At 36.4% G+C, this 23939-nt stretch overlaps 3 protein-coding genes and 1 long non-coding RNA gene across 4 annotated transcripts in view; 2 read left to right on the forward strand and 2 right to left on the reverse strand.

Annotated features, from left to right (window-relative positions):
- The window catches only part of LOC108004120 (cytochrome P450 9e2-like), a 33070-nt gene extending 23901 nt beyond the window's left edge, over positions 1-9169 (forward strand). The window contains exon 2 of the mRNA XM_062084408.1: positions 5132-9169. Coding sequence (XP_061940392.1) covers positions 6972-8570 — 1599 coding nt within the window. The 5' untranslated portion in view covers positions 5132-6971 and the 3' untranslated portion in view covers positions 8571-9169. The remainder of the gene's footprint in view (positions 1-5131) is intronic.
- Positions 2471-3643, reverse strand: LOC133667253 (uncharacterized). Its single transcript, XR_009832579.1, has 2 exons — positions 3260-3643; positions 2471-2712 (listed from the first exon to the last, which is right to left on the reverse strand). It is a non-coding gene; the product is annotated as an uncharacterized LOC133667253 (long non-coding RNA).
- Positions 9170-11765: 2596 nt separating the features above from the next.
- On the reverse strand, positions 11766-19712 carry LOC108004127 (uncharacterized). Its single transcript, XM_062085130.1, has 5 exons — positions 19517-19712; positions 18570-19043; positions 16683-18289; positions 13059-14669; positions 11766-12845 (listed from the first exon to the last, which is right to left on the reverse strand). The coding sequence occupies exons 3-4, from the start codon at positions 18189-18191 to the stop codon at positions 13065-13067; spliced, it is 3114 nt and encodes a 1037-aa protein (XP_061941114.1). The 5' UTR covers positions 18192-18289; positions 18570-19043; positions 19517-19712; the 3' UTR covers positions 11766-12845; positions 13059-13064.
- A 1600-nt stretch (positions 19713-21312) lies between these two features.
- Positions 21313-23006, forward strand: LOC108004123 (cytochrome P450 9e2-like). Its single transcript, XM_017066805.3, is given in 2 exon segments — positions 21313-21648; positions 21651-23006. Coding segments are annotated over 2 exon segments (1554 nt in total). The 5' UTR covers positions 21313-21378; the 3' UTR covers positions 22935-23006.
- Positions 23007-23939: the final 933 nt, after the last annotated feature.

Consider the following 23939-nt stretch of genomic DNA (forward strand, 5'->3'; position numbering starts at 1 on the left):
CGAATTAAATTTAGAAAATATAGAAAAAGTTTATTCGATATTTTATTTAATACGTTAAAGGGGGAAGAAAAATAAATTTTTTGAAACGTGTTTAATAAAAGCAAGTAGAACGTGTTAAAAAAATCATGTAATTACGAGGAAGACGCGCGTATTAAAAAAACCATGAATCGTGTAAAAGTTCAAAAAAGGATGAAACGTTGCACGCGCAATTTTAAACCTTTCTTTAGATATCTTCGAAAAATGAATAAAATATGTGATACATGATCGTTCAACCATGAATGGGAAAATAGTCTTATCTAATCGCTTCGATCGAAATTTCCCCTTATTAACACATTCCATGAACCTTAACTGAAATTTTCACCGACTTAAACGATAATTTGTCGAGACAGACAATTTTTCCTAAGTATTATAACCATAATTAAAACTTATAATCAATCCTAATAACGTGGACAACGCGTGTAAAATATCGTTCAAACTGTTTCACTCGTGCAATTAATAATATTTAAGAATCAGCTTAGACAAAATGAGAAATTCTGTTGGAGAAACTTGCCGAATTAAATCCATTTTCGGGAGGGGGAAGGGAATCGAGGCGAGCCGTGAAAGAAACAGGGCGGATATCCGGTGAAATATTAAAAATACGTAGCCGACAGTTTCGCGTGGCAAAGATTGCCAAGTTTCGCGCAGAGGATTCCTTACAAAGCCTGACTTATTTAGCCGGCAGCCTGTCTACCCCTCCCTTTCCCTCGCGAACCTACTTTCCACCCCGACGAATTCGAGGCGAGGGTGGAAGGGAGGAAGGTGGAAGGTTGCAGGAGCCACGCTGAAAGGACGAAATGCTCTTTTGTGGTCGGCCTCCACACCCGGAGAACTTTATTAATTGCGCGTTTTGTTATGCAGATGCCCTGCAGACCGAGCCAGCCACCTTCCGCCACCCTCTCTTCTCCTCTCTCTCTTCTGTCTTCGACAGGATATTTCACTTTCTCTCTCTCTCTCCCTGTTCTTTCGCTCGACTCTCGCGTGTCCAGGACCTTTAAAAGATTACCTTCTCCCTTTCTCTTTCCCTTTGCCCTCGCACGCGATTTTGTCGCCTTCAATCCGGAGAAAGTTCCTCCCCTTTTCGACCCCTATTTAGGCGCGCGAGAAAGTTTTAAGCCACCGTCTGGACCGACCTTTCGCTACCTGATGGAAACGTGGAAATTAGCCTTTCACCGATGGAACAACAAATTTTGATACCTTTCGATCGGACGCTGGCTGACCAGTGATTCTCAACCTGTGCGGACTCTGTTGTCCAAGATTTTATCTAGTTTGTACGAAATTATCGTTGCTTTGTAATTTGCATAATAGGCGAAAATTAGCTTTTCATCGATGGAGCAATAAATTTTGATACCTTTCGATCGGATGCTGGTTGACCAGTAATTCTCAAACTGGATGGGTTTTATTATCGGAGAAAGGATTTTATTTAGTTTGTACGAAATTATCGTTGCTTTGTAATTTGCATAAAGGTGAAAATTAGCTTTTCAATGGAACAACAAATTTTGATACCTTTCGATCGGATGCTGGCTGACCAGTGATTCTCAAACAGTGAATTTTGCTGTAGAAAAAGGGATTTTATTCGCTTTATTTTACGAAATCATCTTTTTATTTTTATTTTTAGCTTTTCATAGATGGAACAAAAAATTTTTATACCTTGAATAACATCGAAAAAGAAAGTTTATTTATTTGGTAACGACGATACGAAATTTGTGATAATTATATCTTCATATTTTCCATTTTTCTAATATATATTTGCAAATTTTAATTGCAAATAATCCGATTAATACATTGATAATTGCCGGCTGATTTACATCGCATATTTTACGAATCATTCGGGGAAACAAAGAACGTTCCGATCTCTTGGATGATTCAAGACTCGGCTCGCGCATTACGTCAACGTTTAAGAAACGAACAGTGAGAAAAAGAAATCCAGCCTTTGTTGAGAAACTTTACTCTCGGGAATCCCGGGCTTGGAACGAGGCAACATCCAGCTGCTTTTAATTTCCAACTGAAAAACAAGGGAAAAAAGGAGACGGCGGATCCTTGCGCGTCTCTTGGCGACTATTCGTGAAAATTGAACGTCACTCTTCCACAAACGAGGCATTTTAGATTTTTTTCTTTTTTTATGGGGCATTAAATAAACGAAAAATTGCTGCAAGTTTTAGCGATGATATACTGTCGTTCGAGAGGGAAAAAAGGGGAAAAAAGGAAGGAAGGAAAGAAGGAAGGAAGGAAGAAAGGAAGAAAGAAAGGAGAAGAAATTTATCCATTATAATAATGAAAAGTTATCTCTATGTTGAAGTGATTAATTTAATTTTAAATTTTTCTTTTTCTTTTTTCTTTTTTTTTTTTGGATTAATTTTTGTGATTTATGCATCGCGTGAAATGAATGACTATAATTGTATTATTGTATATTTTGTTTTTAATATACAACGAATTTTATATTTGTGAAGATATGATATATTTTTATTTTTACATTAAAAAAAAAAAAGAATCTGTTTTATATGAAAACGATTCGATCAACCGAAAATATAATTATTTTCGAAATATTTTAAATAAATCAGAATTTATGCCACGAAATAAAAAATTGCGGATAACCAACCCCGCGTATCGCATTTCCATAACGTATTGTATTTCCAACTTGCTCTCGAATGCTTTAATTTTTATTTATGCGATTTCCTGTAACAAAAAAAGTAACAATTTTGTATCATCACGTTGGAAAGGAGAAAAATCACGATTGCATCGATGAAATTTTTCGCCAAGAGAAAGAAAGTAGTATCGATCAATTATTATTATATATTTCAACTATAATATTATTTCATCTTATATTACAAATATTTTTCTACTCCTATAAAAATTGTTCCATGCATTGAAAAATTTAATGGAAAAATATTAATGATATTATTTCTACGATAAATTATTATAAATGTTATCGTAAGTATAAAAAAAAAAATATTCTTCCAATTGAGAAAGTTGAGAAAAAAATTAAGAAAAAGAAGAAGAAGAAGAAGAAGAAGAAGAAGAAGTAAGAAAATGAAGATGAAGGCACTTAAAAGGCGAAAGAAATGATTGAAGCGAAAAGTCGGTTGGGGTAAAACGCCGAAAAAAAAAGAGAGAAAGAAAGAGGAACGCTCTTAAGTTATTATTAAGGGTGTATTTCCCGGAGGGATGTTTCGTTTCAGCTCGACTAATGACTGCATCAGAGTAGAAACAAATTTGAACGGACCCGACTTCGTCACATCGATCCTCTCTTTTTACTCCGTCTTCGTTAATTTTTTCGTCATTTTTTCGCGTATCCTCTCTTCCAGAAGTGTTTCTTCCACGATCCAAAATTACTTGATAAGAGCATCGTATCTGAAAAAAGAAAAAAATATAAGTTAGTTAAATTTATTTATTTTAAATATTTTAATAATTCTTGTTTTAATTCAATCAAATTATATAATATTTTCAAAACTTTCCAATATTCCTTGATGATTTCTTCCTTTTATATTTATCCATTCGTCACTTCGTTTCGTTTCCCATTGATTTCCAATCTTTGCACGAGTCTTCGAAGTTTTGATAATTTCTCGTTTTCACGTTTTATTGATATTCGCATTTCACATTCACTTTGGACGAGTATCGCAAAAGTTTTTTAATGGACGTAATTGGTTATCACGCGATCGAAGTAACTGAAACGTTTCACCGATTTTATGCATGAAATTAAGAGGTAAAATGAATCAGCTGTTGAATAATTTGTACGTGCCCGTGCATTGTATCGGCAAATAACGAATACCAAACCCGTGTAATTTATTCGACTCAGTTTACTTTTTTTTCTTTTTTTTTTCTTTTTTTTTTTTTTTCTTTTTTGATTTTGAACCGAGGAAATATTCATTCCGAGAGGATATCCTTGCAAATTGATATCGGAAATTTCACATCATTTGACACTTAATGGTTTCTCTTTTTTTTTTTTAATTAGTCTCTTTTCAAGGACAAGGATTAATTTACAATTTATTTAAAATTATTAAAATTACTCTCGATTTCTTTTCTTTTCTTTTCTTTTTTCTCCGTCAAATCTAGATCTCGGAAAAAATATATTTACAAGAGAAACTTAATAAATAAATAATTTATGAAAATTGTGTGAAAATATTATCTTGAATAACGGTTGAACGACTCGACTCACGCTAACGAATAAACGAGAAGAAACTTTTAATCTCGAAATCAAAGTGAAAAATGTTTCTAGCAACAACAAAATTCCAATCTATCCGATTTTTTTTTTTTTTTTGGCCGATGAAATTCCAAATCTTTATCCAAATCGCGATATAAAGATGTAAAATCTCAAATTAATATTTCCTTCTCGCTCCTGTTAATGTTTTCTCTTATCATCTCTCCCTCTCTCACACGCTTTTCCGCCACACCTCCTTATCCCGTATATTAAACGGTGTTCACGGTTCGCCAGTCAAATTGAATTCCAAGCTATTGGCAGATTCTCAATAAGCTCCAACAATGGAGTCTGTTACACGAGCCTTCCTACTTTCCTACCAACCTCCCCCTCTCTCCACCACTCTCTCCGGCCGGCCGTCATCCCACTTTCGGTGGTGCCACCCCTCTCCTCCTTTTCTCCCCCTCGAACCGCCACCCCTTTTCTTCTTCGGTTTCCTTCAATTTCCGCGGCCGGGAAAGCCATGCCGGTGCAAGCTCACGGAAATTGGAAATAAATCGCGGCGATATCGATGCAAAACGCGCGACACCGATCGTCCACCACCACGAAACCACCTTTGTTCCGTGCACGAGAGGGACTTGGAGGGCTTGTTTCGGGGTAATACGTTTTCTTTTAAGTGATTTTTCCGCGTTTTCTTTCTTTTTTTTTTTTTTTGGAAAGAAAAATTTTTCGCAACAACTTCCCAAGTGTTAGATCGAACATATTACATTTTCTTCGATGATTATTGCGTTACTTATTTTCAAAGGAAATTCTAGGAAATTTACACCGGAGCTTGTTAACTCGAGCAACAACTTTCCCTTCAATTCTCTCTAATCCCTTCCCTCGCGATAATAATAAACTGCAAACTTTAAAAGAATTTCTTTATATAATATACACCAATACACCAATTCTCCGTCTTAGGATATTGCAAAAAGAAGAGGAAAAAGAAGGGGAACGGCTCAGACGCGGGAATAATTAAGCGATTACCCGTGATCGGGAGGAAAGGAGGGGTGGAGGAGGATTTTTCGTCATAGCGAAGATTTAATTGGTCGAGATGTAGTGAGGAAGATAGGCGGTTGCATTGTCTGCACGATGTTAAGAGGGTTAACCCCTCCGAGCGGAGGGATGGAGATGGTAGGCGTGCAAGGGTGGCGGTGTAATGAAGAGCGACAGTGGCGCCCGGAGCCATCGCTAATTTGCCGCTAAGTGGCCGGCTTTGTTTCCGTACGTTGATCCCATCGTTCGCAATATCCTGGATCTGAGGCGATGTTCCGCGCCGCTTAAGAGATAGACATCCAAATAACCCGGGGCCCGCCCCCCGGCCATTCCTCTCGCTGCTCTAATTTCGACCATTTCGAGCTGAGGGAAAAGAGAGATTGAAAATTGAGATGGATCGCGGCCATCTTGGAACGAACGAAACAATTTTTGGATTTTTGAAGAAAGGGGATTGGGATTTATTTGATTTCTTAAAATTCGTGAAAATTTTTATAGGAAGGATTGTGGATGTTAAATTTTGAAGAAGGAGGGGAAATGAATTGAAAGAAAGAATTGGTTAAGACTCGTTGGAAATTTTTTGGAAACTTATGGAAATTCTTCTTTTTCTCGCGTAAATGATGGATTTATTTTTAATTGGAGGGGGAGGAGGGTTTATTTTATCAAGTTCGTCACAGGATATGAATATTTTTTTTAGAAACATCTTATAACATTTTTCTCGATAATTAATTCGTATTTATTACAGCAATTACTAAATATCCGTGCATCTCTTGCTATTGCCTCGTTATTACATCGTAATATATAGGTATTGTTATCATATTATTTCACGCAATTTGAACACGAGGTAAAGTTACGTTCAATGTAGTGTAAAATAACATGATCCTGGATAAAGAACATTCATATTGTCTGCAACCTTTGTACCACGTAATTTTTCACAATACTTTTACAAAAATTTATCTTCAAGTAATTTTATCCGACACCACACGCGAACTTTTATACTTAGATTTAGTTTCATTTCTATACTTAGACAATTAATAATTTAATTAATAAATAAAAAAAATAAAAAAAATATTTTAGCAAATTTAATAGACGTTTCATGATATTAATATGTAATATTATATGTAAAAAAAAAAAAAATAATATCCAACACGTGATGTAACATAAAAATTCTTATACCTATTAATCTTATCTTGATGATATCACTTGATGATTTCCTTATCATTTTAAATTAATTTAATTTATATAAAACAAAATTTAAAAATACTTTCTCGATCCCCTAAAAATCTATCCGATACGCAAACGTAGAAAAATGATAAACTACGATAAATCGTCTAAACATTTCCACACGATAACTCATCCCCACTCGATCTGTCAAATTAATCTCTAGATCTAAGAATTAATTAAAATACGTTTGCCAAGAAAATATTTTCCAAAAATCTCAAAAACCCATTATCGTGAATGATAAATGAATCAACGAAAAAAAGAAAAAAAACAAACAAAGAAATCTTTCGCACTCTTGACACAATGATACGATGTTACGTAATTAAACGCGATTTAATTATGAAACCATATCGCATCAACGATTATCGCAGAAGGGAGATGAATGGCATTGAGACGTTACTGCTGACAGCTAAATAACATCGTCATTCGCGGAGGCGTCTCCTCAGTACTCCGCGGTAACGAATATAGCGAGCATCGCATCGACGTAATCGCAAACGTAGAGAATCGAGCGCAGACAGAAGAAGAACAGGCACTTTAATCGATAAAAATGGAGTTTCTATCGTTGGCCCTCCTCTTCGCCGCGATCTCGGTTATCGTCTATTATTACTGCTTCGTCAGGAAAAATTTCAATCTGTTCCAAGAGCACGGTATACTTCACGTCCCGCCGTCCCCTCTCGTGGGTAATTTTGGCCCGTTGATCAGAGGAAAGGAGAACGTATACGACACGATTCAAAGGATATACGACATCCATCCTGACGCCAAGTACGTAGGTGTATTCGAGTTCCTCACTCCCGTGATAATGATACGGGACCTGGACCTGATCAAGAGCATCACCATGAAGAATTTCGACCAATTTCCCGATCACCGCCCCATGTTTTGCAAGAGAGTGGACCCGATGCTCGGTGAGATGTTGTTCATCATGGACGGCGAGCAATGGAAGGAGCACAGGAACATGCTCTCGCCCACCTTCACCTCGAGCAAGATCAAAACCATGTTCTTGCAGATGTCGGAGTGCGCCAAGAGATTCGCCCATCACCTGTCCAAACTGCCCGAGAAGGAGAGGGAAATGGAGATGAAGGCGTTGCTCACCAGATACACCAACGACGTGATCGCGGCCTGCATCTACGGGGTGAACGTGGACTCGATAAAGGAGCCCAGGAACGTGTTCTACATGTACGGTAGAGTGGGCGCCACTTTGATAGGGTTGAAGAAGAATTTCAAGATAATGGTGCACAGGAACATGCCTTGGCTGGCCACCTTGCTCAGGCTCAACGTGTTGGAGAAGCACATAGCCAAGTTTTTCACCGACCTCGTGGTGGAGACGGTCGAGGAGAGGGAACGAAACGGAACGACGCATTCGGATCTGATCCAATTGATGATGGACACGAGGAACAAGAAGGAATCGGGTAAGAAGACTCTGACCGTCCAGAACATGGCCAATCACGCGTTCAGCTTCTTCTTCGGCGGTTTCGACACGGTCGCGGCGCAGACGTGCGTGCTTCTCCACATGCTGGTCGAGAATCCCGAGGTCCAGCAGAGACTGCAGCAAGAGATCGACGAGACGTTGGAGAGCAACAACGGCCAATTGTCGTACGAGGTTATACAAGAGATGAAATACTTGGACGCGGTGATCAACGAAATTCTAAGGCTCCACCCGATCGCTGTGTTCATAGACAGAATGTGCGTCAAGAGTTTCGAGCTGCCCCCCGCCTTGCCCGGCGACATGCCTTTCACCGTCAAGCCGGGGATGAACGTGTGGATCCCAGTCAAATCGATCCATCACGATCCCAAGTACTACGACGATCCCGAGAAATTCAAACCGGAGAGATTTTTGGACAACGGCAAGAGCATTATCAGCTCGGGCGCGTATTTTCCGTTCGGGATCGGGCCCAGGATATGCATAGGGAATAGATTCGCGTTGATAGAGATGAAGGTTCTGGTCTGCCATATTCTTGCCGTTTGCGATGTGAAGGCTGGATCGAAGACAGGGATCCCGTTGGAATTCGAGAAAGGAGTGTTCAACGCGACCGCGAAAACTGGTTTTTGGCTCAAGATCGAGCCCAGGAAATATTCTTATCACTCTGATCAAATTAACGGATTGGTTAACAACGATGTCATTAACGGTGCGTGTAAAACAGGGATTTGAAATAGGATGATATTCAATTGTTTGAATCGGGAGTTTTAAATTTTAAGTGTGCAAGTCATAATATTATATTACGTAAGGGTGATTCGATTCGATTAATTGTGAGATCGTAAATATGCGAACATTTCAATATTTTGCCTCTTATTTTTTTTTTTATTGTTTGCTTGATTTTTGTACGGATAAAATAAAGAAAAAAACTCTTGTGTAATTCATATGGATTACTCGATTCATTCCATTATTCATTACGATTAACGTTATAATAGATCAAACAAACAATCAAAAAAAAGTGTTACTATTTTTACATATTTAAATAGCTCGAATCGAAATTACACTTTTAAATTAGAAAAAATAATAAACACCATCATTGGTGATAATTAATGAAAATTTTTACACGTTGAAAAGAAAATTAATAAATGAAAAATAAATAAAATAGAATATAATTGTGAATTTAAAATCAAAATGAATTTTACCTTATACTTTTTCGAAGAATTTGTACATCTTTTTAAAAATTATCATATTTTGTCATCGCATTTATTATTCAGTGTATAACAAATATTTTATTCGGAATAAATTAATAAATGATCCAATACATTTCACATAAATATTGCTAATTTTTATCTTGCGAATAAATATTTGCAATTGAGAAAAATCTATCTGAAGAGTAAATTGTAGTAAATTATTACTGTAAACAATAGTTATCACAGCGATATATTTGCACACTGATAAAAGTGTCAACAACACGATATACATTTCTCCAGATAATATATTACATGTACATATGTATAATATTTGAACATATGCAATTTGTTCCGCTATAATTCCACTGCTACTGTTTTATCTTACGATATACTATGTATATATATATATATATATATATATATATATATATATATATATATATACACTTAATTATTACGATTAATTTTGTTTAATTACATATAAATAATATAAATAATGAAAGTCAATAAATAATAAAGTATATTTTCATTTTTGTTCAAATAAAAATAAATAAATATATGTAAATAAAATTGATTTCTTATGCTTCAAATCGCTTTTATTTACATAATTTCTCGTTCCGCATTTCATTCTCATTTCCTCTCAATATTTAATTCTATTTTCAAATTAACTTACCGTGTAATTAAAAAAGATTTTCACTAATAAGATAAAAGAGAATTTCCATTTATCGTTCAAAATTAAATTGAATGAAACCAAAATCTAAACTAAAAAAAAAAAAAAAAAAAGGAAACAAGATTTGTTTTTCCTTTCAACCACCGAATCGCGCCCACTAACGCAATACACCTCTCGAATCCACCCTTACGATCCTCCAGTTCATTAATTCTGACCAAATGCCTGATCTCTATGGCGTTCGATCGCCTCTCGTCTCCACCGTGGCAAACTGAATTGCGTTAGAAAGGGAGAGGGCAGTTTTATCGAGTCAACCTGCCAGATATTTCCTAAGGCATCCAAGGATCGTCGAAAAGGGTGATTTTGAACAACACCCTAAAAGAAGTTACGAAGCGCGATAATCCGTTAAATCGTTTCTCGTCGAACAATAATTATTTATGAAAATGATAAAATTGCATTGTCCCTCTAGCTTACCTTATTTTGTTTGCTATTGTTAACTTCGGTTTGTCGTATGGATAAGGTAAGGAAATAATAACCAAATGAATAACGTGTGGCGCTAATTTTAACGTTGAGATTTGTAATAAATAAAAACTGTGACGAGATGAACAATATTTTTTTCATTCAATCTTGCAAAGTTTGCCTCGTTAATTTAATTAACAAAATTTGTTTTTTTCTTTTTTCGTAGAATTAATCCAAGATTTTTAAATATAAATTTATTACTACTATTTTTTTCACGTTTAATAATCATTCGAAGGTTGTGAAATTATCTTCGTGAATATCTCTTTGAATCTCCATGAATAGAATGATCGTTTTAAAATAAGATTAATACGTAGTTTCAATCTAAGATTCACAACTATTCTAAATGGACATCATAACAATTTCAATTGACATCCATGATAGTTTTAAATTTAAAATTATTTTAGATTGTAGATCCTGCAATTGTATTAAATTGAAACTTGTTAGATAACTGAAACAATCGTAGTAAGTAAACGATTATATTGCAAATTAATTTCTCTCTCTCTCTCTCTCAAAAATAATGATAAATACAATTAATACAATCTTTACGTATCCCCGCCACCAGATGTCTCATTGCTCTTACATTCTCGAAAGTGCTCCCAGAACATGTACAAACGTTCTGCTCTTCTAATTTTTCTTCAAATTGGATCATCGCTACAAAATTATATCAATAAAAAGAAGAGGAAACAATTACTTACAACAATCCATTTTTCAATTTACAAAAATTATTTACAAAAATTTCTTCCACTATATACACGTGGGCAAAGTTCCAATTCAAAATTCTCAATTTTCGCATAGATATAAATCGATTCCACAGCGTTCATCACAGCGAATCTTGAATCTTTTCCTAGCAAGAAGAACCGAAGTAGGTCATAGATACATTCCTCTATATATTATTCGGTAACGATCAACCAGCTCGAATCGCTCCAGCTTCTACATTACATTCGCTCATTAAAGCAACATTCACAAGGTCGTGTCGCGCCTTTGCCGATCACGTACTGGAATATATTATACGACTGTTACGTACATATAATGCGGCGACACCCTGTTACGTGCCGGACATGCACACAACGCTGATGCTCGTCCGGAGCCTGGATGATAATTGAGATGGACGCATAACACGCGTCCATTATGCAACCGGGCAACTAGTCACGAACCAAAGATCCATTTTTGTTCTATTATTCGTTTTTTATTTCGCGCGATCGGACGAAAAGAGAATTTTTAAGAAGCGTGCAGTTTCTTTCTTTTTTCTTTCCACTTTTTACGCCCGGATGAAAGAACTTTTCCTGCTGAATGCTGAAGAAATTTTGTATTTACGATAGAGGCGAGAGAGGAAGGTTGTTCATTTTCGAGATCTGAAATTAAAAATTTCTCCAAGTTAGAATTTTAAGTTGTAATTGTAATCTTGAATTATATAGGAATCAATTGTGGAATAAATTTTATGTATATATATATATATATATATATATATATTGATTCACTTACCTATAAAAGAATAAGCAGAAGCGAATATTGAAATTTGTTAATGTTAATTAAAATTTCAAACAAACAAAGATATCGCCGTCTTATTAATTTTTTATTCATAATTAAACAATAATAGATAAAATTCATATAATACAACATAAAATATATAAAGCAATCAAATTTGATTGTACATTAACGGTCAACGTGACACATTAGAACAATGCTAGCGGCATTATGAGAAAATAATATTATAAAATCTACGTAATCGTTCTTGAATCCCAGATTCGAACAATTTTAATATTACATCAATCGTCAACATGACGTACCGTGGCAATACTAAAAATAAGCATTGTGAGAACAGTAATTAAATTTATTATTTAAATAACCGAGATTTGAAAAAAAAATCAAATTAAATTTAATTTTACGCCAAATCGTCAATACGATACTGTAACGATAAACATTGCGTGGAAAATTAGCAATCCGACTTTAAAATCGGAAGAATTCGGGCAAAAAGTTTCCATATCCTCTGGTTATACGTGAGATAATTTTGAACGATCTCGAATTCTTCCTAAGCGTGCCGAAAATTTCCAAATACCGATTTCTCTCAAACGTTTCCGATCATATCCGAAAAATTCGATTAATAACAAACAGTTAAACAATTAATTTACCTGTCTTTATTTTTTTTTTCTATGTAAATTAACCGATTAAAAACGACTTCCTCCGTTTGATTTTCATTCGTTCTGCGCAGTTTCTTCGTTTTACATAATCTATCGATGTAAGAGAATGATTCGTGGTAAAGAAATTGATCGGATCTGGAGTGAAGCTATTTTAAAATTCTACAGTATGATGTCATTTCACAGAATTGACCGATGTATAGCAGTCCAAGTACAGTTGGTAGCAAAAATTTTCACGGAATTTATAAACATTTTTATTTATTACTTTATTTCCAATATTTTTCCAATGCTCGCCAAACTCTTTTCTCAAAATTAATTGCAAATTAATTATTTATTGATCGAAAATTATTCATTATCTCTGTATATCTCTAGAATAGACAATCTCAAAATTCATCTGTAATTCTAAGGAGAAAAACTTTTAAACTATCGACTTCCTGGATGGACGTCTCAAAATAATCACCAATGAATCCGCATTCTTGTGCAACGTGCGAAATGATTCCTTAAAAAAAAAATAAAAAATTAAAAAAATACAAAATACACGATTATTCTTCCGAGAAGATTGAATTTATAAAAAATACTACCGATAATTCTTCTAAAGAAACTTTAAGGACTCTCGTATCGAAATATGAATCAACGCGTTAAATACTCGAAACGAGAAAGAATTTCAACACAGGAACGAATTAAAAAAAAAAAAAAAAAAAAAAAGCAATACCGGATCTCAATTATCAGGATATCTATCAGGGATTTTATCGATAAGCATCGTCGTCCCCGGAACCGCAATTTTCTCAGCCCCATCCTTCTTCGCGGTTCTCGGCTCGATCTTGAACCAGAATCCATTCTCGGCGGTCATCGCGAATCCTTTCTTGTTCAGTTTCATCGGTATGGTGGTTTTGGAGCAGGGAACGAGGTTGCATCTCGCGAACAGGTGGAACAGCAAAACCTTCGTCTCTAACATCGCGAATCTATTCCCTATGCACATCCTGGGTCCCATCCCGAACGTGAGGAACAGGCCAGAATTGATCATCTGTTTCGTGTCGTTCAAGAACCTGTCCGGGTCGAACTTGTCCGGTTCCGGGTAAAATTGGGGATCGCGTTGAATCCCGTAGATCGGGAACCACACGTTGTCACCCTCTTTGAGGAGGTGAGGTTTCTCGCCCGGCCTGTTGGGCGGCAATTCGAACGGTTTCGTGCAAATCCTGTCGGTGGCCACCACGACCGGATACATTCTAAGAGCCTCGTAAATGATCGCGTCGAGGAACTTCATCTCGTTAATAGCCCCGTACGTCACCTCGCCATCCCGATCCTCCAAAACTTGGTCGATCTCGTTCTGCAATCTCCTCTGGATGTCGTCGTTCACGGCAATCTCGTAAGCGGCGAAGCACATCAACGTGGAGGTGCTCTCGAAACCGCCGAAGAAGAAGACGAACGCCTGGGCGCATATGTCTATCATGCTCATCTCCCTTCCCGAGCCCAATTTTCCCTTCGATTCCATCATCAGCTGGATCATGTCCGGCCTCACTATCCCCTTCTCCTCCCTCGTCTTGATCGTCTCGCTCACCAGATCGATGAAGAAATCCGAGATCTCTTTCCTGATCAACCTGACCCTGAGCAGGGTGCACACGCTTACGGGCAACACCCTCGTTATGAAGAACTTGATGGACGCCCACGATCCGAAAGTGGTCCCCTCCCTCCCGTACACGTAGAACTTGTTCTTCCTGTCCTTCATCGAGTTCACCTCGACGCCGAACGCGCAAGTGGCTATCACGTCGTTCGTGTATCTGGTGAACGTGTCTTTCAACTCGATGGTGCTCTCGTCCCCGGTCAAAGAGGCGAAATAATCACCGTATTCCTTCGCGCAATCGCGCATCAGTATGAACATAGACTTCATCTTGCTCGAGGTGAACGCGGGGCTCAACAGGTTTCGTATCTCTCTCCACCTGTCCCCGCGAAGGGCGAACAAGTTCTTGGCGAACAGGGGATCGGTCGCCTCGTTCTGGAACGATCTGTGATCCGGGAACTGTTCGAAATGCTTGACGGAGATCGCCTTGATCAGTTCCGTGTCCCGGATCATGAGCACGGGGGTGGTTGTGTCGTACATACCCAGGTACTTCACGTCCGGATACGAGTTGTAGATCTTCCTCGATATGTCGGCGAAATTGTCCCGTTGGATCACCGCCTCCCAAAAACTTCCCAACAGTGGCATCGAGCTGTAATAAGGAATGCCGATTCTCTCGAAATATTTGTACTTCCAGATCAATTGGTAATAGGCTATCACGAGGACGGCGACTATCGCCGCGGTTATCGACCACGAATCGAGCATCGTTTATGTTAATACGATTGTTTCTCTTCGAAATTGATATGTATATATTTTTAAATTTGTACGATTAGTTATGCGTCCGTTATCTTTCATTTACGTAACGCAATATTCACACAGTGTTCATTATCGAATTCGCGATGAGGTTTTAATTTAATTCTCCTGTCGGCTCTTTTAATTTGAGAAAATTTTCTTATTTCGTATTATTTTTCCTTCGATAAGAACGATTTTGCGCTACGCGTCGAACGCGCGCCACGGATAACACGATACTGAAAACGCGGCTCGATGGAGACCATATGTAAACTCTACTACGTAGCAATTGTGGCGCGCAAATGTGTGTTATGATGAGAGCATCACGCTATTTATATACTGGAACGTGAACAGTACACAAATACAGAGAGAAAAAAATTAACCTTATCGAGTTTCCGAGAATTTTAAGAATTTCTCTCGTAATAATCTTAAGATAATAATCTTAAGAATTATTATTGTTTCGTTATTTCTAATTCAAAGTTCTCGATCAGATCGATAATCATATCGTTTCCTTTTTGTTAAATATTGAATATTAAAACTTTCAATTCGTACGTTTTCCGTCGTTTTTCCATCCCCTCTCTCTTTCTCTTCTATTCTTTCTTATATTTCGATGCCAAATTATTAGATGAAATTACCTTATTAGAAAATTAGATAACGAAAATATAATTAAATATAAAACGATAATTGTATACTTTATTACTATCTATTATTAGTTTCAATTTTAAGTGATAATTCCCTTGTTAAATTTTATCTTTTTCTTCGTGTAAATGTTTTGTACTTCTGTTCTTTTTCTTTTTTCTCTTTTTTATTCAATTATGTCATTTGATAAATAAGATCTTCTTTTTTCAGGAATTAAGAACGATTAAAGATATCTAAGAAATATAAGATATTGATACAAATTGTTATCAGATAAAATAATAAATTATTTTAATTAAAATCCATAATTAGTCAATTTTTCAAATCATAGCAAGAGTTTTCTTTTTTATACCGATTTTATATTCAAATGATCTTTTCCTTAAATGGAAATAATCAAAAAAATAATCAAAAAATTGTTGTGAATATATCTCGATTTATATAAAATAAAATGATATTAAAAAATAATGATAACTTATACTTAGAAATATTATCATTACATGATAACAATAATCTTAACAAAGAAAAGATTGAAATCGATGAGTGTACAAAAAAATAATAAGATGCTCGTTCTTTCTCCAAATATGGTAAAATATTTGTAATAATACTGTTATAACTATAGTAATCCTTTTGAAAGTAATTCTACAATTTTTTCCAATCCATTAATGCAGAATTAAAATTTTATAAAAAGAAAAGAATAATATTTGATACAAACAAAAATAGTTTGCATTTTGACAACAACTTTAGATGATTAAAGCTTTTCGTGTAATTTAAATCTGTATATTTTAACAATTTTTACTTTGAATGATTAAACACGATGATCCATAACTTTCATTGCAATTAAATCTGTCTTTATATTTTGAATATAAAAATATAATATCTTTCCTTTCGCAATATTTCCTTCGTTTCACAATTTCAATTTGTTAAATTAATTTGTATAATCGTCGATTCATACTTGTAATTTATAATTGTAGAAACGTAATTAACAATCGAATTATACATCATTATGTAAATATCATGTTATGGCAACCACGCATTGTTAACTACGCAAGTGAAATACATTTTTCGACGAGATATCATGAAATCGACACGATTCACGTTTCATTCGATCGTTGCAAGATCATTCAAATGCGTGTACCAAACACATGGCTCGAAGCATCGAAAGATAAAACGGAAAACTAATATTATAAATAACAAGATTTTCTGTAACTCGCGTAACCAATTAATACAATCTTTAAAACAAAATATTAATAAAATATTTTCTCCGTGGATATCGACGACAAACTCGTGCGAAAATATTCACGAGGCAATCGCCATATACAGGAGATCTTCATAACTTTCGTTTCGATTAAACAATTACATAGCTGAATGCCTGGGCACGACTCTCAACCAAAATCCATTTTTCGCCGTGAGAAACACTCCTCTCTTCCTCAACTCCATAGGTATAGTCGTTTTCGGACAGACTTCTAACCGACATCTCGCAAGAATATGAAACAGCGCGACTTTGGTTTCCACCATCGAAAATCTATTGCCGATGCAATTTCTTGGACCCGCGCCAAAAGGCATGTACGCGTCATTGTTGAAAACATCGCTCTTCTTATCCAAAAATCGATCCGGATCGAAGCAATCGGGTTTCTCGAAATACCTCGGATCACGTTGGATCGCGTAGATGGGGAACCAAACATGAGAGCCCTCTTTCAACACGTAAGGCTTCGTATCCGGCAGTACGGGCGGTAATTCGAACCGTTTCGAACACTCTCGGTCCGTGATGGGTATAATTGGATACATTCTCAGTGTCTCGTTGATCACAGCGTCGAGATACACCAGACCGTTCACTCGTTCGAACGTGATCTCGTCATTGGAAACTAGAACGCGATCTATCTCGGCGTGAACTTTGCCCTGAATCTCTGGATTCGCCGCCAATTCGTGGGCGGCGAACGATAATAAACCGGAAGTTGTCTCGAATCCACCAAAGAAGAACACGAAAGCTTGAGCGGTGATGTCCTCGACGGTCAACTCATTTCGACCTTTCGACCTGTTACTGTCGATCACTACTTGAATGAAATCCGGCCTCGTTATACCCTCCTCTTCCCTCGTCTTAATATTTTCAGAGACCACCCGGGTGAAGAAATTGGTCGCCTCCTTGCTCACCAGACTCACGCCCAATCTTCTGGCCAATTTTGGAAACGCGAAAATTAGGATCAATTTTAGGATCGGAGTGCTGTGAATGTCCAGAGCCTCCCTTCCCAGCTCGTAGAATTTATTCTCCCGATCCGACAAAGAGTCGACGGTGATGCCGAATGCGCAAGTGGCGAATACGTCGTTCGCGTATCTGGTGAACACGTCTTTCATCTCCACTACGTTTTGCCCCGGCGGAAGAGTCGACAGATATCTCGCAACGTTTACGGCGATCTCGGACATCGAACGGTGCATGGATCTTATCTTGCTGGTGCTGAAGGCTGGAGTGTTCAGAGATCTAACCTCTCTCCATCTGTTGTCGCGCAGCAACAGCAAATTAGCAGAGAGCAAGACGTCGTCTGTCAGTGTTCCGTTCACGGTTCTGTGGTTCCTGAAAACGTCGAAACTCTTCACGGCGATCGTCTTGATCAATTCAGGGTCGCGGATCATCACGATTGGTGTCATTCTGTTATAGAATCCCACGTACCTCGCGGATGGAGCTAGATTGTAAATCTCTTGAATCACGACAGCGAATGGTTTTCGCCTCAATATCGATTCCCACGTACTACCGAGAATTGGAAGATAACTTTTGTAAGGTAAACCGTGCTCCTTGAAGGGATTTTGCGATTTCAGAAGATGGTACGAGCCTAGAATCGCGAGAACAATCAGCAATATCACGAAAATTAGCATGATGATCGTTTCGAGTGATTTTGAGGTTAGGTTGTTCGTGTGAGCTTGATCCTCTTTCAACGACACTCTTTTTTTCACGTACTCGAGACGATGATAACCTAAAAATATTCGTTGAATTAGATAAGGTAAAGTAAATAGATATATCGGTTAAATAATCGAGTTAATAACGAAAGGTTAATAACGAAAGTACGTCGAGTGATGTACGATTAAAGGTTATGTGATCGATGATAATTGTATTTTTCTTTTATTTATATCAATGAGTGATGAAACATTTAATACGAATAATTGAATCATTAAATCGTACATTTATATTCGAATAGTCAATTAGATTTAAGAATGGATGGAATTCGATATATAAGAAAATATGTGTATACTCACGTCTTTTCTCTGCATTGTCGAGAGAGAATGACACGATGGTTCAAAGTTCGTTTCTTGGAAACGAACTTCTACAGAAAGATCGCATTGCATCGAGCATACTTCGTGTTTAAATTATGATAATTTCAATTGTGCAATAAAAACAATCTTCCAAAGAGGTGTTTCGCTTAGAAAAACTTGCTTTAAATTACAATTAATTAAAATAAATTAAAATATTAAATGCTTAAATAGAGATATATGTTTAATTATTATTGAAGGTATTTCTTTTTTTCAAGCGTTATCGATCATTCTTGATTATCTGCTTATTCATATATCGTAAATTGTGCATTTTAATTATTTGTAGAAAGAACGATCTCCGTCATATCTTGATGTGATATTGAAATTTTGTTGATTCGCTGATATAAATTGCTGAATAATCTTCTTACTCACGTTGATGCATATAATACTATGTTACTTCTTGTACATTTTCATATTGATCTAAAAAACCAAGCAGAATTAATTGCACAAATAATTAAAATTTGATTATTTTTCAATGTTATTACATACATATCGTGTTATGTGATTGAACGAATTGAAAGATATAATGGAAAATATTAATTTGAATAATTATATTTTATATTTTTAATATTCCGTATGGGAAAAAATATTTCTCTATTTACAATTGAAAACTTTATTCAACGTAAAAAAAAAAAAGTAATAATAATAATAATAATAATGATAACATGTCATTTTAGATAGTTTATATTTGAGAAATTTTTAATCGTAAAATGATCAACAGATAGTAGCTATCACATAAAGAACTTTGTAAATATCAAATAAATTATAAATAAAACTGTCAACAATATTTTATGCCAACAATTATCTCTACGATTCTTTTTTTAGAAATTTTATGTATGTCATTTCGATTATGCATGTAATTTATTTTTAAAAAAAAATATAAAATTACTTACTTAATTAATTAGAAATAAAATATTTTCTAAAAGATGTTCTCATTAACAATTACTTACTTAATTAATTAGAAATAAAATATTTTCTAAAAGATGTTCTCATTAACAATTACTTACTTAATTAATTAGAAATAAAATATTTTCTAAAAGATGTTCTCATTAACAATTACCATAAACTATAAGAGTTTCCTTCTATAATACATCTATTAGCATAATGCTACCGACAATATATAGTAGTGACTGTACATCTTGATTTCCCGTCCTTGAATTTATCATACAATTATTTTCAATGTGGTCGATGTAAACATTAAAAATAAAAACTTCTTACTATAAAAAAAAAATATTAAAAAAAAAAGAAGTATAATTACCTTTTTAATGCGTTCAATTACAATTTCTAGATAGAATCAATCAATCAACAAAAAAAAAATTAGTTTTGGAATATTTAAGAGATAGAATTTCAAGAATATTGCAAGAAAAATTCTCATGCGTGTAAAATCGCCAGTCATTCTACAACACAAACAATTTAATTTAACTTCCCACTACTTAAAAAATTTACATTATTCTCTTCGTACTATCATCACTTTATTTACTCACACTTTTGCATAAAGTGCGCACTTAATAAAATCTTCTACTTGCATCTCGAAGATAAATATTTGCCATTCAATTTAAAAAAGCGATAAACATCTCGGTAAGAGAGAAACAAAAAATTGATACGATTCAACGGATATCAGTTCTATCTGCTATAATTGAACTTGATCACATGTCATCTTTTTCTATTTCCTTCGAATCCAATTCAGAAATATTTTCTTCTATCCGTATCGACGTTATTCAATACCTGAGACTCAATTTTCCTAATAACCTGATAAAATAATCCTCTCAAAGAAAAAAAAAATATATAATCTTTCTATTATCGACAGATAGTGATAATTATAGCTATTTTGGAGTTTCTTTAAAACATGAAAATACACGTATCATTCGTCTATATTAATAAACATTGGAACCAATAATCAATTTGTACGCATCATGGTGGATCTACAATCTTCATCATTCCAGTTTTTACAAACTTGACTTATCTAATGTTTCGAGGAATCAATTGATTACGATGCAGAAATAACAAACACAACGTTCCACATGAGTGGAACATTGAGATAAACATGATGTATTATATAAATAAATTAATTCAATCTCTAATTCAACTATATATATATATTTATAATTTAACATGTTTAAAAAGACCAATTATAAAATTTGTCACACGAAAATATCGATTATTACTCATTTGTTAAATTATAAATTTGCATTTTAACAATTTTATCCCACTATCGTCTCACTTGATCATTTCACCAGTTTATATAACAGACAATCGAGATTCTTGAATGCTAATATTTTCTTCTGTTTGTTCTCTCTTTTAGAATCAATCCTTTCCCCCTTCAAATTTCAAACACGAACGTATCAGTATTCCACGCACATCGTACAATGAATCCAATGCTAATCACGTTAAAAAAAAATTACAACGAGAAGAAAAATATCTGCAGCGACCGATCAGCAAAATTCGAAAAAAAAAAAAGATTATATCCGCAACACGATAAATTGAAAAAAAATAAAAATTTTTCTTCAAGTTTTAACAGAGTGTTATCCGTTGACGTAATATCATTATCGGTCAAATATTATTGGATATAATGATGCGAGGCTAATGTTACAATTGGACAAGTCTATACACTCTCCCCCTCCCCCAGTCCTCAATCCTCTCTCCTCCTCTCTCCTCAGAAACTCGCATCCACTTGTATAAAAGACTTTATCTCGCGCGTATTACATCCAGTCCTGTCAACTCCATTCGGACAATTATTCGTTCAAAAATTTCGAGAATGGATTACCTATCAATCTCTCTCTCACTGATAGCCGCATTGGTGGCCATCTATTACTTAGCCACGAGGAACAGCGATTTCTTCAAGAGGCATGGGATACCACACGTGCCGCCCACCCCGTTCATAGGAAACATGGGCTCGTTGGTCAGACGAAAATCCAATTTGCACGATCTGATAAGTCGGATATACAACCTGGACCCCGACGCCAAATACGTGGGCATTTACGAGTTCACCACGCCTATAATAATACTCCGCGACCTGGAGTTGATGAGAAGACGATCACGATGAAGCATCTCGAGCATTTCCCCGATCATCGTTCCTTCGTCTACGAGGGCGCCGATCCCGTGTTCGGGAGGATGTTGTTCACGATGAAGGGGGAACGCTGGAAGGAGCACAGGAACATGCTCACCCCGATCCTCACCTCGAGCAAGATCAAAGGTATGTTCAAGCTGATGACCGAGTGCGCGGTTAGATTCGCCGACTTTTTGTCGGTCCTGCCCGAAAACGAGCGCGAGACGGAGATGAAGGCGCTGCTATCGAGATACGCCAACGACGTGATAGCAAGCTGCGTGTACGGCGTCTCCGTCGACTCGATAAACGACCCTAAAAACGTGTTCTACGTGTACGGGAGGAGAGGTACCAACGTGCTCGGCTTGAAGAAGAGCATGTTCGTGTTGATCCACAGGAACATGCCCTGGCTGGCCAAGCTGCTCGGATTGAGGTTCCTCGAGAAACACGTGCAAAAGTTCTTCTACGACCTCGTCTACGAGACGATCGAGAACAGGGAGAGGATGGGCGCCAGCAGATCGGACGTGTTGCAACTGCTGATGGATATAAGGGACAGGGTAAACAACTCCGGCAAAACGACGACGATGACCGTCGAGAACGTAGCCCTTCACGCGTTCACCTTCTACTTCGGCGGCTTCGACTCCATCACCTCGGCCACCACCCTTTTGACCCAAATGCTCGCCGAGCACCCGGACGTCCAGGCGAGGCTGCAGCAGGAGATCGACGAAACGTTGAGGAGCAACAACGGGGAGTTGACCTACGACGCGGTCCACGGGATGAGGTACATGGAAGCCGTGATCAACGAGGCTATGCGCCTCTATCCCATCCTCCCGTTCCTGGACAGGATGTGCGTGCAAAGTTTCCAATTGCCCCCTCCTCTACCAGGTGGCCAACCTTTCACCCTCCGCCCGGGGATGAACGTTTGGATCCCGTTGGCGGCGATCGGCCGAGACCCGGAATACTTCGACCATCCGGACAAATTTGACCCGGACAGGTTTTTCGATCCCGCGAGGGGGGTCAAGAATTCGGGGGCGCACTTCCCGTTCGGCCTCGGCCAGAGGAAGTGCATCGGCGAACGGTTCGCCATGATGGAGATGAAGGTGTTGCTCTGCTACGTTCTTGCAGCGTGTAACGTGAGGATCGGCTCCAAGACGATGGTCCCCATGGAATTGGAGAAGGGTGTGATCAACGCGAGCGTCAAAGGTGGTTTCTGGTTGAAGATCGAGCCTAGGAAGGTTACCTATTACAATTCTTCTCGTGTCGATTGATTAGTATTATCATGTATCATATGTATTTTGTTTATAATTTGAGTTCGAATAAAAGAGTGTATATCGTTTGAATTGTTTGAGTTTTTTTTTTTTTAATGTGTCACGTTGGAAACGTGTGTGTAGATATTTTTTTTTTTTTTTGCGTATTCTTCTTTGCACGAGGTTCGAACGATAATTGGAAGGAAAATAAACGACGTGTTGAAGCGGGTAAACAAGTGTAAATGTGTCATAACGTGCGTGGAAAGATCGATGACAGGGAAATAAAGTATATATATATATGTGTATAGAATTAATAGAATTCGATAATGTATCTTTAAGTTGCGTTTAGTGTAAATATTAATTTACAATAAAATCTTCTTGCGAGTGATGAAGATGAGATTAATTAATTAAATCGATAAGGATCTTGAGATAAAGACTTTCCTCCTGCGAATGACGAAAGTTAAATTAATTAATTAAACGGACAAGCCAATAAAATCTTGAGATAAAATGATAATATTGAATTAGATAATTGCATCATTATGGAGAACTGTATTTAATGTAATTCTGCTTTGTTGCGTTCAAGTGGTCAACGATGCTGACAGGAGTTTTCAAAATTCAAGAATTATGCTCTGTGATATTATTTAAATTAACTTATTACATATATTTTATCATATTTATAAAAATGACTAATAAATGTTTGATTCATTTTTTTATATCAAATTACAAAAGATTTTTACAAGAATCCATCTTGTTGTAACTTCAAATATCTGTTATTTTAAATTCCTTGCTCACTTTCAGACCAAGTACAAAGAATAAAAATAAAAAGCAAATGTATCTTCCAAAAATTTTCCCTTGAATTCCTCTGAAACTCCTCCTTTTAAAAATTAATACGATAACAATAAAAAAAAAAAGAAAAATAAAAAAATCAGAAAATTCCTTTTTCCTTTTTCCACCACCGAATCGCGCCTTTCCCCGCTAACACGACGAGACAATACACCTCCCCCCGAATCCACCCCTACGATCCTT

This window comes from Apis cerana, linkage group LG14 (genome assembly GCF_029169275.1).
Source record: "Apis cerana isolate GH-2021 linkage group LG14, AcerK_1.0, whole genome shotgun sequence".
NCBI classification, from domain to species: Eukaryota; Metazoa; Arthropoda; class Insecta; order Hymenoptera; family Apidae; genus Apis; species Apis cerana.

Excerpts from the sequence above, each read along its gene's own strand:
- LOC108004127 (XM_062085130.1), bottom strand. The coding sequence starts at position 18,191 with ATGCTAATTTTCGTGATATTGCTGATTGTTCTCGCGATTCTAGGCTCG. Across the intron at positions 14,670-16,682 it reads TGCCCAGGCATTCAGCTATG|ACGATGCTCGATTCGTGGTC; the intron begins TAATTGTTTAAT and ends GTATTAACATAA.